This window comes from Elgaria multicarinata, chromosome 4, assembly GCF_023053635.1.
Source record: "Elgaria multicarinata webbii isolate HBS135686 ecotype San Diego chromosome 4, rElgMul1.1.pri, whole genome shotgun sequence".
Lineage (NCBI taxonomy): Eukaryota > Metazoa > Chordata > Lepidosauria > Squamata > Anguidae > Elgaria > Elgaria multicarinata.
In genome coordinates this window covers 67,771,891-67,789,001 of record NC_086174.1, presented here as the reverse complement: position 1 = coordinate 67,789,001, position 17,111 = coordinate 67,771,891, and the positions used below count along the sequence as shown (strand labels likewise).

General features: G+C 39.9%; 1 protein-coding gene across 4 annotated transcripts in view; it reads left to right on the top strand.

Moving 5' to 3' along the window:
- The window catches only part of MAP3K4 (mitogen-activated protein kinase kinase kinase 4), a 66,909-nt gene that overhangs the window by 33,355 nt on the left and 16,443 nt on the right, over positions 1 to 17,111 (top strand). Inside the window, exons 6-17 of one of the 4 annotated variants that reach the window (XM_063124466.1) lie at positions 1,951 to 2,108; positions 4,290 to 4,406; positions 4,794 to 4,893; positions 5,522 to 5,605; positions 7,019 to 7,285; positions 8,756 to 8,905; positions 9,831 to 9,992; positions 10,843 to 10,976; positions 12,373 to 12,451; positions 12,684 to 12,750; positions 14,780 to 14,876; positions 16,162 to 16,278. In XM_063124466.1, coding sequence (XP_062980536.1) covers positions 1,951 to 2,108; positions 4,290 to 4,406; positions 4,794 to 4,893; positions 5,522 to 5,605; positions 7,019 to 7,285; positions 8,756 to 8,905; positions 9,831 to 9,992; positions 10,843 to 10,976; positions 12,373 to 12,451; positions 12,684 to 12,750; positions 14,780 to 14,876; positions 16,162 to 16,278 — 1,532 coding nt within the window. Of the gene's footprint in view, positions 1 to 1,950; positions 2,109 to 4,289; positions 4,407 to 4,793; positions 4,894 to 5,521; positions 5,606 to 7,018; positions 7,286 to 8,755; positions 8,906 to 9,830; positions 9,993 to 10,842; positions 10,977 to 12,372; positions 12,452 to 12,683; positions 12,763 to 14,779; positions 14,877 to 16,161; positions 16,279 to 17,111 lie in introns of all 4 variants that reach the window. The other 3 variants (XM_063124465.1, XM_063124468.1, XM_063124467.1) reach the window with 3 other exon arrangements.

The following is a 17,111-nucleotide window of genomic DNA, read 5'->3' as shown; positions in this document are numbered from 1 at the left end:
AAAACATATAAAACTGATTAGCAACTGGACATATTAAAAAACATCTGGGTAGGCCTGCCGGAAGAGATCAGTCTTTATGGCTGTCTGAAACTTGGCAAGACTATTATGTTGACGAATCTCTCCCGGCAGGCCATTCCACAGTCTGGGGGCGGCAGAAGAAAAAGTCCTCTGGGTAACAGTTGTCAGCCTAGTTTTGGATGACTGGAGTAAATTCTCCCCAGAGGACCTGAGTGTGCAGGGCAGGTTGTACAAGGGAAGGCGATCCCGCAGGAAAACTGGATCCAAACACGTAGGGCTTTTAAGGTAATGACCAGTACTTCATACTTCGTCCGGAAACTAATTGAAAGCCAGCGGAGTGATTTTAAAGTTGGGGTAATATGGTCACCCCTAGGTGTGCCAGTGACCAACTTGGCTGCCATATTTTGAACTAGTTGAAGTTTCCGGACTAGGCACAGAGGTAGCCCTTATGTACAGAGCATTGCAGAAGTCGAGCCTTGAAGTTACCAGCCCGTGCACTCTGAACTCTGCCACTGGCCAGGCGACCAAGAACCACTGGGACACTTATGCCCCTTTGCCTCTCAGGAAGAACTTCTTGGCAAGAGGGAGACCAATGTGGCCCCATCCATCAGGCACTGGAGGTTCAGTGTTGGCTTTCCTCTTCCCTCCCTGTTCCTTTTCCCTTTTGTATCATGTTGATTAGATTGTCAGCTTGCAGGACGGTCTGCATTTTTAATATCTGTACAGCACTTAGAAAATGTAGGCACTTTATAAGCATTAATTTTAATAAATTGAAAGAGAGGTTTATATTAAACTTCTAAAATGGGCACTAAAAAGACCTTTCAGGTTCTAGGGCCTATGGAATGATGAGGGTAGTTGAGCCACAGAATGCTGAAGGTGTCCTGGGGTGGGGTGGGGGGAGAAAAGAAAAGTGGGAAGACATAGGGAGTAGTAAGGCTCATGTTGCAGGTTTTCGGGCCCTGGACAAAGGGACCTCCTGTTTGGGGCTAGGGATACACTGCAACATTTTGTTGCAGCTTTCCACTTGTCTCTTTTTAATACCTTTAAAAAATAACTCTGCTTTATAGGTGCATGCCCAGTTTCTGTTAATGTTCTTAGAAATGAAAGGGTGCTGTGTTAATAGGAAGGATTGCAAATTTCTTGAGACCTCCTTTTGTTTGCTCATAGAATGTGTGTGTTTTGGCTACAGAATCTTGGAAATTCATTTCAACTACCTAAGCAATGACTAAGTCCTATTGAATTCAATGGGACTTCTGAGTAAACATGTTTAGGATCTAGTTGTAAAAAGTCTCCCTGTGTAAGGCAATCGCACTGTATGTTCATCTGGGTTGGGACACCCCTATTTGAAAATTCATATACAGTGGGGATGGAAAAGTAAATACTACTAATATTACAAGTTTGATTTCTCTTAACTATAAGCAATAATGAACAAATTTTGTCTCCCCTGGTCTTGTCACGGGTATAGGTCAGATTTAGAACAGAATCCCTTACATGGATAGGCCTTGTTTTTCTGAACCAAAAAATGAGGGACTTTCTACAGTTAGATTTTTTTTGAGATCTTACTCAAATCTTATTTATTTGAGGAGAAGGCCATCAATGGCTTCTAGTCCTGATTGCTGTGTCCCACTTCCAGTATCAGAGGCAGTAATCCTATATACACCAGTTGCTGGGGAACATGGGTGGGAGGGTGCTGTTGCACTGTGTCCTACTTGTGAGTCCCAGGTCGACAGCTGGTTGGCCACTGTGTGAACAGAGTGCTGGACTAGATGGACCCTTGGTCTGATCCAGCATAGCTCTTCTTGTATTTGTAAGCCTTTTCCCATTTTAGGAAGCCACCTTCATATTATGGGTGAGTACTTTGCTGCAGCACGTTTTGAATGTACAAGCATGTTGTGAAACTACTGTTTAAATTGCTTTTCCTCCTATTTCAAGGTTTATTTTGATTATATGCGAAGCTGGATCCAAATGCTACAGCAGTTACCTCAAGCATCTCATAGTTTAAAAAATCTCTTGGAGGAAGAATGGAATTTCACCAAAGAAATCACTCCTTACATACGGGGCGGTGAAGCTCAAGCTGGAAAACTGTTCTGGTACAACTCCCTATTACTGTGATTCTCATGTCTACTTAGCTCAAAATTAAATGATATTGATTGGAAATGTAATGGCTTTCGAAAATATTCCTTGATATGAAGTTCCAGTAGTTGTTATAAAACTAAAATTATGTTTTCCTTTTATTACAGTTCCCTTAAACACTGCAGTAAATTCTTAACAAGTTACTTGTATATCTCCCAATTTTCTTGTTTTGTCAAAAAGAAAAATTGATCTTAGTTATAGCTTATAGCTAGTTTTATAGCTTATAGATTATAGCTAGCTACTTATAGCTAGTAGGTGTTTAATATTAAGCAGGGCATGTGTGAACAATTTTGAAGGAACATAGAGGTTTGCCTTAGGAATACCTGGCCACTATCAATCTTAGCCTGTGCTGAGCTTGTATTGTCTTTTTATTCACCACTCCACATTTTGGATGGGGCAGTTGCTAAAGTAGCATGGGCCAAGCATTCTGCCTGGCAGGGATGATGCTTTCATTTGTCCTTTCCAAAAAGCTTGTTTTTCCGGTGCTTTAGGGAGAACTTCCAAATAGATAGTAAACTAGACTGCCTTGTCATTGTGGCCAAAGATTTCCCTGCCTGTACGGCATCCTGAAATTGGCTGCATTCGGACGTCACTTTAAGTCATGATGGGTTAATAAGATACTCACAGTAGTTTATTCTGAACATAAGCTACTGTTATCCCCCACTCAATCAGACAGATAATCTACTGTGAGTATCTTATTAAGTTACTGTGTGTAATTTGACTCACCCCCTGCCTGCGGTCCTGCTGCAGTCCTCCTGCCCGAGCATTGGCGCTGTTTCACCTTTGAAGTGATGGAGGTTTGCAGGAACAGGACAAAACATCATACACAGCCTCCCCCAGTCAGGAGGCACTCAATCCACCATCAAACCCCTGTGCAGTAACACACCAAGGAGGGAAAATCCCAAGTGCACCAAAAAGAGGGAAGTGACTAGAAAACCTTGGGGGGTTGCAGGATCGGGACCAAATCTCATAGCCATCCTCCTCTACTAAGGAGGCACTTGATGCACTATAAAAACCCAGTGCCTTAATTCTGAAAGCAGTGAAAATCCCAAGTGCACGCAAAAGGAGGATATGCCTATAACAACTGGGGGTGGGGGTGGGGCTGCTGGATCAGACCCAAACCTCATACCCTGCCTCCTCTATACTGCTGGCTTTGTTCCTTTAACATGTTTGTAATCAGTAAACCAGCGAAGAGCAGAGTGGCAGCTGTTTTGACTGCTCTTGCTGCACAGCTCTGAAGCCAGCCAAAATAACCCACTGTGACCACCACACAACACAATAACCCATGATGGGTTAAATAACCCACTGTGGAGATTGTGGGTTATCAGAGTGGTTTATTTTGGCCAAATAAGCTACTGTGGATTAAAAAAACTTCCACCCGCAGACACAATAATCCATGAGAGGTTAATTAAGCCATTGTGGCTTAATTAACCCATTACGGGTTATCTTGTCATCTGAACCCAGTCAGTATGTCTGAAGCTGTCACCCTCGCAACTGGTCTCTTTGTCTTGCTGTTTTTTGTTCAATAATAAAAGAAGAAAGTCTTGGCATAATACACATCTGTGGAATATTTGTCTCTTGGAATTTGTATGTGAATATGATATTTTGTGATACTCTTACATATGTGCTGTGTTTGCCTAATACAGCACATATGTATGGTGTTGGTTATAGTTTTACAGTGTTTTAAGCTCTTATACAAAAAAATATTATTTAAAAAATGTTTTAGTGAATATGGTAGCAATTTCCATAGCTATATGAAAAATTAAACACTGTTGAAGTCACTGCATCAGAAATGTTTGATTCTAGCTTACAGAGTTTATTTCTTTTTCCCTTTGTAAAAAAAATGTGCGTGAGAAATGATGTTACCTCTCTTTAGCTTTTATTCCTTCAGCATGAGTAGTCCATTTTTTTCCTGACTTCTATGTACCTCACTTACTTAAGAAAATAATAACAAGGAAGATAATAAGAGTTTAGTATGCTGTACTTTTGCCTGAACTACTTGGCATACGCCTTACTATTTTTAATACTTTCATATCACTGGCCCTGTAACCTTGTAGCGCTTTGGAAGTTTTGACGCACAAACCTTTGTCTCTATTGTGTGCAGTAATGACCGTTGTTTCCATTTTTATTTTTCTTAGTGACATTGCAGGAGTGCTGCTAAAATCAACAGGTATCTTTTTGGACTGTGGCTTACAAGTCAGCTGTGATGACTTTTGGGCTTGTGCTGATGACAGCTCTGCTTCAGATGAAATCAGGTAATCCCAAATCTTCATAGTTTCTCTCTCTTTTTTTTAATGCTCTTTCAGTTCTTATTCAAGAACTGCACTACAAGTGTCTTTACCATGTTACAACCTTGCTTGTTTGTTTTCTAAAATTGCAGCCAAAATTAATTAATTATGTATAGTAGGCCTAATAATGCCCACAGTTAAGGATAAGAGAACATTGTTTATGCATTGTTTCCTTAACTTGGTTGTATATTTTTATGTAGAATGTGTCATTTTAGCAGTCCTAGATACATTTTTAGCTTCTTGTTTGTACATATTTGCATTCCAAAACAACACCATGTGGTGGTGTTCTTTCACACATTTGAATATGTGTGTGAAACTGTATTGAAATCACTGCATTCTGTTGAATTTTTGTAGGAGATCTGTTATAGAGACCAGCCGGGCACTGAAAGAGCTGTTTCATGAAGCTAGAGAGAGAGCATCCAAAGCTCTTGGCTTTGCTAAGAGATTAAGAAAGGTAAAACAAGGGATTCTATATAATGTACCAAATTCAGTTGCATTGAAATACTTAGCAGTCTAATTGGTTGCCTCACATCCGCACCCACACGTACACCTCGACAAACAGGTTTCACGTGTACGTACGTAGAACGTAGGACTATAGAGGGACTTTGCCAGAGTTGTGGTATGGTCATGGCAGATGTTTGTGCTACACTCGTATTCAAATTGTGAACCGTCCATTGGGCAGTATAAAAATGTAATTAAATAAATAAATAAATAAATAAATAAAAGCTGCTTCTCAGTGCAGAGAACATGGGTCAAACACACTTAATTCAGAGAAATTAGCTCAGACACTCTCTCTAGGTTGAAATGCAAAACAAGATTTATTTTTACCAAGATTGTTCTCAAACACACACAGGCGCAAACATTACAGCAGAGAAAAATGGCTCTTCACTGTATAGCATTCCAGAGTCATTTTCGTTCCTGGCAAATGCACCGGCCTTGCCTTCCAGAACAAAATGGATTTCAGAGCCAAGGTATCAGGGCAGTGTCAAATACATCCAAGGGCACAACAAACAAATAGCACATCTGGATCTCCTTTGTGACAATTTTTATTTTTAAAATTCCTTTTCTCTCTTTATTCTTAGGACCTTGAAATAGCAGCAGAGTTCACATTATCTGCCTCTGTGCGGGAGTTCCTCAGTGCCCTGAAAGCTCAACAGTACATGAAGGTAAAATCACCTATGGACTTAATGGCATTGGAATGCTAATAGCATGTTTACTCTAAAGTAATGCTCACTGGGGCTTATTCCAAAGTAAACATGCCTAAGATTGCAGCCTAAATGTGTTAAATGGGAAAATAAACCAAATGTGTGAGGTATGGATTTTGTGCATGTTTAACTACTAAGGCCAAGATCCAAAGGCACAGTTAATGCAGGAGTGGGGATCCTCAGACCTGTGGGCCAAATCCAGCCTTCTGGTGTTCCCCAAACAGCCATGCTTCCTTTCACTTGACTGTTGATCATTTAGTGATTTTCCAGCTCTTGCACGTTTCCCCCCATTTTAAAAGGTCTAAATGACTCTTGAAAGCTTAGTGATTAGCTTTAACCTAATATATGCTTGGTGATTTTTTTAGTGGGGGGGTGATTGGTATTTTGGCCCTGCCCCATTTTGTCTTTGGCCCTCCCCACCATTGGGGGTGGGGGGGAACCAACAGCTTCTCCAAAACTGAATTCAGCCCTCTGCTGAAAGAGGTTTCCCTCCCCTGAGTAAATGGGAGCATTATTGTCACTGAGGTGATAAGACTGTATCTCAAACCTCCTGTGGATGTTCACATGATGGAATGGTCTCCCTACAAAATGCTCCCTTCACATAGAAAACAACTGTATAGAAAACAACTAGTATGTCAGGGTGAAGGGTAGTAGCCTGACCATCTCCCTGATATGCAAAAGGGTTCACCATTGTGGTAGGAGAGAAGGGAAAGGAAGGCATTCCCTCTTTGGTGAGGTGCTACATTGCTGACGTTTCAATGCCCAGCAGCACAGGGAATGTGTCACCTTGTGGGTAAGACAATCAGCAGGTGTTCCTCTATTCATGTACTTTGTGGGTAGGTAGCATGGTAAGATATATTTGGGGAAGGGCCATAGTTCAGTGCTAGAGCATCTGCTTTGCATGCAGAAAGCCGCAGGTTCAATCCCCAGCATCTCCACGTAGGGCTAGAAAAACTCTGCCTGAAGCCCTGGAGAGCCACTGCCAATCAGCATCGACAGTACTGGGCTAGATGGACCAATGGTCTGACTCAGTATAAGGGCAGCTTCCTATGTTGATGCATGTTAGCCTGGTTAGCTCAGCACCATAGGGATGAATTCTCTTGACTCCCTGGGACGAGAGTAATGCTGCTTCATTTGCATTCAGTGTCAACACTATGTAATCTTGCTCACTATGTGATCCCTGATTGGCTGAGATCATGCAGTGAGGGAGAAGAAAATGGAGATGGAATAGCAGTGTGTGCATATGTTGGGGGGAGACACAGTAGCTGCATCCCTTTTTCATGATGCATAAAGGTACATTTAGAATTTCATTTGTGAAAATTTGGTGCAGCTCTAAGTCTTAATGATTTGAGACACATTGGTTTGTTTTTTCAGGTGCAAATCCCTGGACTTGAAAACTTACAGATCTTTGTGCCAGCTAACCTTGCGGGGGAAAAGTCTATTATCTTGCAGTTGCTTAATACAGCTGCAGGAAAAGACTGTTCCAAAGATTCTGATGAGGTTGCAGGTGAACCGTTTCTGCTTATGACAAAGCATAGTGATAAAGATCATGAAGTTGATGACAACTGGAGCACTTGGGAAGGACAGCCAGTCAAAATAGTTCCTCAGGTGGAAACTATTGATACACTGAGAAGTATGCAGGTAAAGATTTTTTATATTAGTCTTTGAAATTCTTCTAATTGATAAGTGGGTAAGGACTCTAAAAGTTAAGAGATGCTCTGTTTTTTTCACAGCTAAATTATATCAGAAATAGTATTAGTCTAGGATTATGGGACTTGAGAATTTGTCCATCTGTTTTTAGGAATTCTTTTCTTATAAGGGCAATAATTTACAAAAGATAATAATAATAATAATAATAATAATAATAATAATAATAATGATGATGATGATGATGATAATAATAATAATAATAATAATTTATTTCTTACCTGCCTCTCCCTTTGGATCGAGATGCTCATGTTGCAAAAAAAAAAAAAAAAGATTTGTTTCTGAGGCTATTTACACTTAACAGTGGCAAATCATGGGTTAATTCACACAAGATTTGTCGTGGCACATACTGGGCGTATTTTGCAGTCTTTTTAAATTTTAACTGAGGATTAAACAATGCACAGTTAGCCTAGCTACTAATTGTAGCTTGTTCAAGCCATGATTAACCTATAGTATCTAGGTTCAGGCATCGCATAGAAACCCCTGATTGGAGGTAGAATATTCCAAATGTCTGCGGAACATGCCTGGCATGCACCTCAGCTAATTGTGGGTTAATTAATCCACAATTTGCTGTGAAATAGGTCTCCGTTTCATAAAATGGATGACAAATACATTGTCAATATATACTTAGAACACATTAGAGGCTGTGATTAAGAGCCTTCAATGTTTTTGCTACGATTCTGATTGAGAAAACTTGCCTCCATGTAAAAATGTCAAATTCTCCCATTTCTTTTGTGTTTGTGTGCTGTGTGTGTGTGTGAGAGAGAGAGAGACAGTGAAAGACCAAGAGACTGAGACCACTAGTACTGCTGTCATTAACAACATGCATTAAGTTCAGCTGTGCATGTTTTTTATTTCTTCGAGAAACAAAGCTTGAAACAACATAACTGAAAATATAATATTGTTATGGTGTTGATAGTTTCATGGACTGCTGACATGGCACTGGGGATTCTTCCTCCTCAACTAGCAGCCTCTAGTGCAGCCTTACAAACCTGGTGCCCTCCAGATGTTTTGGACTACAATTCCCAGGACTTCTACCCATTGGCAATGCTGGCTGGGGCTGATGAGAGTTGAAATCCAAAAATCTGGAGGGCATTAGCTAGGGGAAGACTGCTGTAGTGCATATTCGGTGGCTAACCATGCATAGAAATCTGATTCTGCATCTGGAGTTGTCACTTAATAGATCATACTGAGTGTTGAAGAGACCTCCTTAGAAAATCCAAAATTATAATTGTAAAGATTTTCCATATAATTGGCAATGTTGTGGGAAGAAAGGAAGTACCATTTTAAATATTTCAGAGTGAAGGAAGTACTTTGCATTTCAAAATATCTACTACTGAATTCAACAGTACAACTTTAAGAGCAGGTTTTCAGCAATACCATAAGTTAACCTTGTATTCCTAGGTTGATAACCTCCTCCTTGTAGTCATGCAGCCTGTTCATCTTGGGAACCTGAGAAAAAATTTCCAGCAGTTTTTTGAAGGGCTGATCTCTTTGCATCAGGAGCAAACATCCAGCCAGCCTGTCATTGCCAAAGCTTTGCAGCAATTGAAGGTATGCGCCTTTCTGATTTATCATCTTTTGGCTTGTTGGTCATGCTAAGTTGAGTGATGTTACAAAACATGTAACAACCCAGTGAGACCTCCTATTTGTGAAGTGAACAGAAAAAGATGTTTTGCAACTGCAGTTTCAGGCAAAGAAGTTGAGTATAGTATTTGCAAAAGGCTGCATGTATAGATTGGGAGGACATATTTTATACTTTGATTGATGTGGAACAATTTCCCAAAAATTTAGATTGAAAATATGAATTCCACTGTTGAACTGGCATGGCATAACAGCAAAATATAGTTGTGGGGGGCAACCTTTCCCTAAAAGAGCTTTACTACTTGCAGATTATGATAACTACTGTTGTTACAAGTTTCATAAATGTTTGCACAGTGCTACAGGTTTCTAGAAGTTGCCATAAATGCTTGGGAGCTGGTCTAGTCCAGGACTGAAAATAATTACTTTTTATTTATTTATTACATTTCTGTACCATCTTTAAGGAAAGCTCTCCGGGTGGTTTGCAAAAGTTAAAACCCCAAAACACAACATGGGGGTTTGCAACATTCTACGTGGGGTATAATCTCATTCTTAATGGTGTTTGTGTAGAGGGTGTGGACAGTTACCCAATGGTTGTTGGGTGTATACACTGGGAAGAACCCATGTCATGCTTCTGATGTAGTAGAGTCTTGTTTAAAGTTCATGCTACAATCCATTAAAGTCTTTAACTGTGCAAACGTATATGTCTGCTCAGAAGTAAGTCCCTTTGAGTTCAGTGAGGTTTACTGTATAGAATTGCAGCCTATGGTACCCAAAGATTTTGGTTACTTTTTTGTATTGCAAGAAGTAGTCATTTAGGATTGTCATAAAATTCCTGCAGCATCATGTGTCTTTACAGTAATAACATTTCAGCCGATATTTTTTACCTGTTTTCCAGAGTGATGCTTTGCAGCTATGCAATAAGATAAGCTGTGCCATTGACAGAGTTGATCAAATGTTCACATCTGAATTCGACACAGAGGTTGATGAATCAGAATCTGCCACCTTGCAGCAATATTATCGGGAAGCCATGATTCAGTGTTATAACTTTGGTTTTGAGGTGGGTTCAGGAGAAATTTCTTGCGTAGTTTTTCACAGTGCAAGGTGACCGAAGAACTCTTCTGTCATTTCAAAAGAAAAGAAATTATATTTCTATACAGGTTTGTCATATATTTTCTAATAGCTTGTGGATTGCATTATTGCTTTTCACTTCAGGCAATTCAGGGAAAAGTTGAAACACAGCATTGCCTAGTTGAGAGCAGAAGAGTGTGTAGAATCAGTACAGTTGCTGCCATTTTGTGCAAATGCAAAATGCAGAGAACTTGAAATATATTTCCCATGATGAGAACATTAGTTTTGTTGAAAGTTTAAGCTTTGTGTTGAGAAGTCGGTATTGGAGGCTGTGTAGCAAGTGCACCAAAATGAAAGAGAGAAGAGAACCAATCCCCTGTGTTTTGGGCAGAGACCACAGCCTTGTCCACCAATCACAACTCATCTATAAATATCATATACTGGGGCTCCGTTGCTGTGAGAGCTCTAATTTGGTTTGCCGGCTGTGGGAAATGCTCTAGGGTGGAAGACAGACTCCGGCAGTCTCTGCTTTTTCAGTTCAGCTTGGCCTCTTAAAGGATGCTGAACCTCTTTTATGGTTTCATTTTATCTGACCTTACAGTTTTATTTTGCTGTGGATATGAACGGGAGTAGTATGCAAGTTGTTACACAGATATAACACATTTTTGTATTGCTTGTTTCTCAGAGTAGCTATTCTGTGGGTTGGGTCATTTTGAGCATTTGTGAATCAAGATACAGAATTTTAAGAAATAAAAAAATGCTGTTGCAGCATGCAGCTAATGCTTGAAAATAGCAATATTTATTTCAGTGCCTTGAAGGATAATTTTAATGCATTATAGTATCACAAAGAAGTCATTCGCCTGATGTCTGGAGAATTCAGACAGAAAATCGGAGACCAGTACATCAGTTTTGCAAGGAAGTGGATGAATTATGTCCTTACCAAATGTGAGAGTGGTCGGGGCACCAAACCCAGGTAAAGATTAAACAGACATTTTTTGGTACCTTTGATCCCTTTCATTTCAGAGATCTTCTGTATTTTAAACACAGAGCAGTATTATTATTAATCATTTCATTTCTATACCACTCCATAGCCAAAGATCTCTGGACCATTTACAACAATATGTAAAAATACAAAATACAACGTAATAAAAATAGTCTAAAAATGTTAACATAGAAAATGTAAAGGAATGTAAACAGCTAAAAAGAATTTGAATAAACAATGTTTTTCCTAATAGACTTTTTCTAAACTGCAGACGTAGATGCCTCATCATATACCATTTAATGCCTGGTAGTAGAGGGTGGTCTTTACGTGGTGCCAAAAAGATGACAGTGTTGGTCCCAGGAGGGCCTCAGTGGGGAGCTCATAGTCAGGGGGCTACCACTGAAAAGACTCTTTTCCTTACTGCCACCTTCCTAGGATCTGTTGGCGGTGGCCCTTGGGGTGCGGGCAGATGTTGATTGTAATAGTACTCTCTACATCACTTTGAGGAATGTTATTAATGCTAAATGTCACAACATTTAGGTAAGAATAAGACACCTTAGATAATCCAAAACCCGGATTATTCAAAGGTTTCCAGGAAAGTATGACTATCATTCAGGCCTATCACACAATTTAGTTAGTCTTACTCATTTGCAATACCCAAATAGGGAATGTGGTATTGATCATTTCACCATTTGTGTAATGACCTGGTAAAATCAAATAACTGCATGTGAATGTCTTGCTGTATAGAGCATGCTTTGCGTATGTGCATCTAAAACAACCTTCCCCATCCTGGTGACCGCCAGATGTAGTGGACTGCAACTCCCATCATTCTCAGCCAGTGTGACAATGGGAATGAACGTAGTTGCAGCCCAACATGTCTGGAGGGACCAGGTTGGTGAAAGGATGATCTAAAGCAACCATCACAAATCTTCTTGTTTTATATAAATTGATTTGCCCAAGGCCACCCAGTGCGACATAATTTGAGCCCTGCCTTCTCTGTCCAGATACAACATTGCATCTCCAATCATTACTATCAGTAATTTCTCTAGCACTTTTCACTCTGTTTTGCCATTCGTACCTCTTTTTGTACACAGAAAAACCCAACCTTACGAGGTTGGATTGAGAGACAATGACCTGCAGGATCATGTGATTTCTTTAGAAACACCTCTAATTAAGAATGTTGGGAATGCAGTGTTCTTTCCTATGAATATCCATACAAATATAGCTGCAGGGAACAGAGCCTTGAGCACACTTTCTTTTATATTTGCATAATGCTTAGAAAGGCAAGATTTTTAAGTAGTATAGCAACAGAGATAGTTTCTCTCAATAAATAGAAGTCCTTATATAATTATTCCTGGTTAACAAATAACTTCTTTCTGCTCAACAGGTGGGCAACGCAGGGCTTTGATTTTCTTCAAGCCATTGAGCCAGCCTTTATGTCAGCTCTGCCTGAAGACGACTTCTTGGTAGGTCATTAGGTACTCCTACGTCTTAAGTTAACAAGCATTATTGCCTATATTTGAGACCAGATTAGTACCTATTGGGAAAGAAGGGTTGCATTTTGATGGTTCATCAGCATTCATCCTTCACCAATATGTATTCCTAAATTACGCATTTCAGTGGATTAAAGATGCCTGCAGGTACCACTTAAAAATGTGTTTTTTATTGTTTCAATGCTATTTGTTTTCTGTTTTCTAGAATTTACAGGCATTGATGAATGAATGTATTGGCCATGTCATCGGAAAGCCTCACAGTCCCGTTACAGGTTTGTACCTTGGTAAGGCAGCAGCTACAGTCTCTTCCTCTGGAACTTTACAGCTATAATTTATTGAAATGTGACGATTTAATTGTAAGTGTTCATCTAAAACACTTAAGGATTACAGCAAAGCACGTGTGTGTGTGTTTATTTAAAGCATTTCTGTTTTGCCTTTTTGTCTCAGTATAACAAAACTGGCTAACAATATGACCACAATTGATTAAAAATACAATTTTAAAAACATTAAAAAATATAATGAGTACCAGACAATAAACTCAGAAATATAATCAGGGAATCAGACAGAATGGCAAAGATACACATCTAATTGGCCAAGTCGTGACAGAATAGAGAGGTTTTCACTTTTGCTTGGAATGATGTCAGGTAGCAAGCCAGGCATCTCTCCTAGTGTATGGTATTTTAAAGTCTTGATTCAGCAACTGAGAAGGTCGTTTTGCACATTTCTGCCAACTGAGCCTTGGAAATTTTCTTTTTTTATTATTATTATTTTTTTTACTTCCTTTTAGTCAATGACTCTCGAGACAGTGTACAATACAAAATTTAAAACAAGCTCTTCAAATATTTGCATAAATGTCTTCCCCAGACCTTCTTAGAATCATATAATCATAGAATAGTAGAGTTGGAAGGGGCCCATAAGGCCATCAAGTCCAACCCCCTGCTCAATGCAGGAATCCACCTTAAAGCATACCTGACAGATGGTTGACCAGCTGCCTCTTGAAGGCCTATAGGGTGGGAGAGTTGTTTCAAAGAATGTTCAACTTAAGCCTGCACCCCCTATGACCTAACAAGCCACACCCCTTCAGCCATGTATTGTGTATATTCCAAGTGCTGAAAGACTCCCCACTCCCATCATTTTTTTGCAGTTGCTGGCAAGTAGCAAACCCAATCAAATACTTGGTGGGTGGGTGGGTGGCCTTCATTGGACTGCGTGGGTCACAACAACAGCAGAACTGCATGCAATCAAATGTGGAGCCTTGTCTCACATACACAGTTGGCGGTGGCTTCTCCTGCAAGAAAACGGTATAAGCAAGAGAGATGCTAATGTTGAGAAATGCCAATATTACTATGACATGTACAGCTATAGAACAAAAACATTCAAATGACGGGAACGGTTCCAGTGAGATCAATGGATGTTCTTTCTCGCTACTTGTGGCTGAGCTTGAACGGGTCCTAATGGTCTAGTATATTGAAGAAATAATGGCTACACTGGGAGATGAAAAGAAGGAAACTTAAAATTGTGTTTTACTTGATCATCACAGATGGACTGGAAGAGTGAGTGGTTTCGGTTCAAACAAGTCTAGGTCCATTATGAAAGTATATGTAGTCAAGCTAAATATCTGAATATATGGAACAAATCTCCTGAATTGGAGTTTTCTTACAGCTTTTTACTTTTGCCAACTTTTTTCTAATTTTCTATGCCGAATGACCTTAAAAAATAGAAATAACTTGCTTATTTGTGCTGCTTTTTCATAGCTCACTAAATCTCCACACAACTAGCTTGCTTGGGTTGGGCTGATCCATTTCATTCAGTCCACTTGTCATGGTCTGTCAGTAAATCTGTACTCAGAGACCTTGTTCACATGTAATGTCAAGCCACTGTGGGTGAATTTCCCTCCAGGGCTTATTGTTTTGCATTTTGAAAATTCAAGCTGTGGTTGGCGCGCATCGCAGCTTGCATTACGTGTGAACCTGGTGAGGGTGGGTCGTTGGGGTGGTTAACAAGTCACCCAGAATCCATTGCCTGTTTGTGGGTGGCTTGTTAACCAACAATCCATTCCGACCAGGTTCACATATAACGACAAGCTGTGGCGACTTGGATTTTCAAAATGGCAGCCGGCGCTGCACCAAGAAGCCCTGTTTCACCCATGGTGGCTTCTCATTACATGTGAACCAGCTCACAGTGAACTGGTGCAGATTCTTCAGTTTTGCATGAACTGGACCTCAGTAACAATGCTCCTGCATGTTTTTGGTGTTGCTTTAACCATCTGAATGATCTCCTTCTGTCTCTTTCTGTTTGTAGCTATTCATCGGAATAGTCCCCGTCCTGTGAAAGTACCTCGATGCCATAGTGATCCCCCAAATCCTCACCTCATCATCCCAACGCCTGAAGGGTTCAGGTATTAAGAGCTTACCCACACTTTCATTGCTTAGGGTCTAGAGTGGAGGTAGGCAACTGGTGCTCTCTAGATGAACAGGGCGCAAGGCGACTAGGTTGCATACCCCTGGTACAGAGAAAACGGGTGTTTCTGAAGCTGTTCAAGCAACGTCACCCATCTGAACCTTTCTATCAAGTCCACAATATTCCTCCACATACCCCACCACCCCGGAACTAACATTTCTTGCCATTTTGAGTCCTGCATGAAATGTGGCAGTCCTGAATTGGATAGTGCCTGTGTGAGCATTTAGTGATATAGTGACATAACACCTCCCCCTCCTTCCCTGTACCTGAACCATTTTGTGAACTTTTGTTCTGACAAAAGTTCTTTTCCTCCTTCATGTATGTGCTTCGCCGATATGCTACTACAGTGCTGGAGATAGAGTTTTTGCATTTTTATTTTCTAATTTATAAAAAGCAGCAAGGGTGAAGCAACTCTCTGTCTCCCCACTCCCCAGCCCACCACTGTATTATCCTACCATTTCCCCCCATTTCTATAGTAGCTGTGCTTTCTTTCCAACTCTAAAGGTTGCAAACGGTAGCATGTCTATTTCCCATGCAGATGTACCCTCTTAAATCCATTAGTGATGACAGGATAGCATGTTAATGATGCTATGTTAGTAATAGCGCTAGTATAATGCTACTGATAAAGATCATGGCCCTCAGAGAACTGAGATGCAAAAAATTGAGTTTCTGTTATGCTTCCCACTTTTAATATGCATATATGAGCATGCATATAACTGTGATATTGCTGCTTCGTAGTTTATGAAATTTAGCTGAATATGGTGGCAAATTGTCATCTTAGAAATTAGAGCATTGCCAAATTAATGTTTATGAATATTGTCGCTTCACGTCTATAAAAGTTTTTGCTACAAAATTAAATCAAAAATTTCATTTCAGGCCTGTCGTATTATGTGCTATTACTCAACAAGGCACTTTTGTAGGGGCTCGTACCCTTCATTATATTCCTTTCCAGTTTTGTTTTCAATACTCCATATTTATAAGATCTTCTCTTGCATGCTGAACCCCATCTAAATTCTCAGTTGCAACCATAATTTTAGAGAGCAATCTAGAGACATGATCTGCTACTAAATCTATTTTGGTCTCAAATCATTTTGCCTTTTTTTTTTTTTTTAATGGGTCACAAGATTTTTTTCCTGACGGCCGTTTGAAGTCACCGTGTTTTAAAAATCCATTTAGAAATGGACCTAAACCCCCTTTTCCTGAAGCTCTTCTTCTCACTGCAGCACAAGGAGTGTCCCAGGCGATGTACGGAACCATTGCAGTCCTGCTCTTAGTCGCCCCACTCCCATCAGTGGTGACTCAACTCAGCCAAAACCTGTCAGCAGTGCAAATGATATCAGGTAGCTCCACTCCACAACGTAGCGGACTCATTCCTGTTCACGTCACTCATATAAACTGCTTGCACTTAGTTCCCAGTGTTCCTTTTGGTTCCATGATGTGTTCCCCATTACTTTCTTGGTTCTATTCAGGCTGGGGGTGGGGGGGGGGAACCAGTACTAAGTGCATGTTATATATTCAACTATTTTTTAAAAAAAACACACACATGTTTTTGACCATGCATGTTTGAGAACAAATTATAGATTTGTTTTATTTTAGTGTCATTAACACGTGCAATTCATTTCCTCTAGTTCCTTTGCAGTTTTATAGTAGCTAGTGGTGACTGAACTCATACTGAACTGAGAGGCTACAATATGTACAGTAGTGGAAAATTAGTTTTATAAAATTCTTCCCATGAGCACATGTAGACATATATTTAGTACAAACCTTTAAACAATTAAACCTAAACTGGTGAAAAATCCACCATAAGACTTTTTTTGGAGCACTAAATAATGCATATATACTACTGTAATTCATTTATTATTCTTTCTAGTACCCCATATTTCTGATAGAAAGACCAAAAGTGAGACAATTGTGTCTGGAACAGTGATAGTGCCATCTCTGAATTATTTGTTTCTCCAAAGGCATAACATTATCACATGACACCAAATGTCTCATTCTCTCTCATTCATATAGATTTATAAGGGGGGGAGAGAAAGAGAGAGAGAGAGAGATGAAGTGTACATTATCCCACCTTTCACTCCAATTGCAGTTTATGCGTCAGACTCTGATGGCTTGAGGCTTGAAAGAACTTGGATCACCACCTTCTCACAGAGTTGTTGACTGGTTTATTACA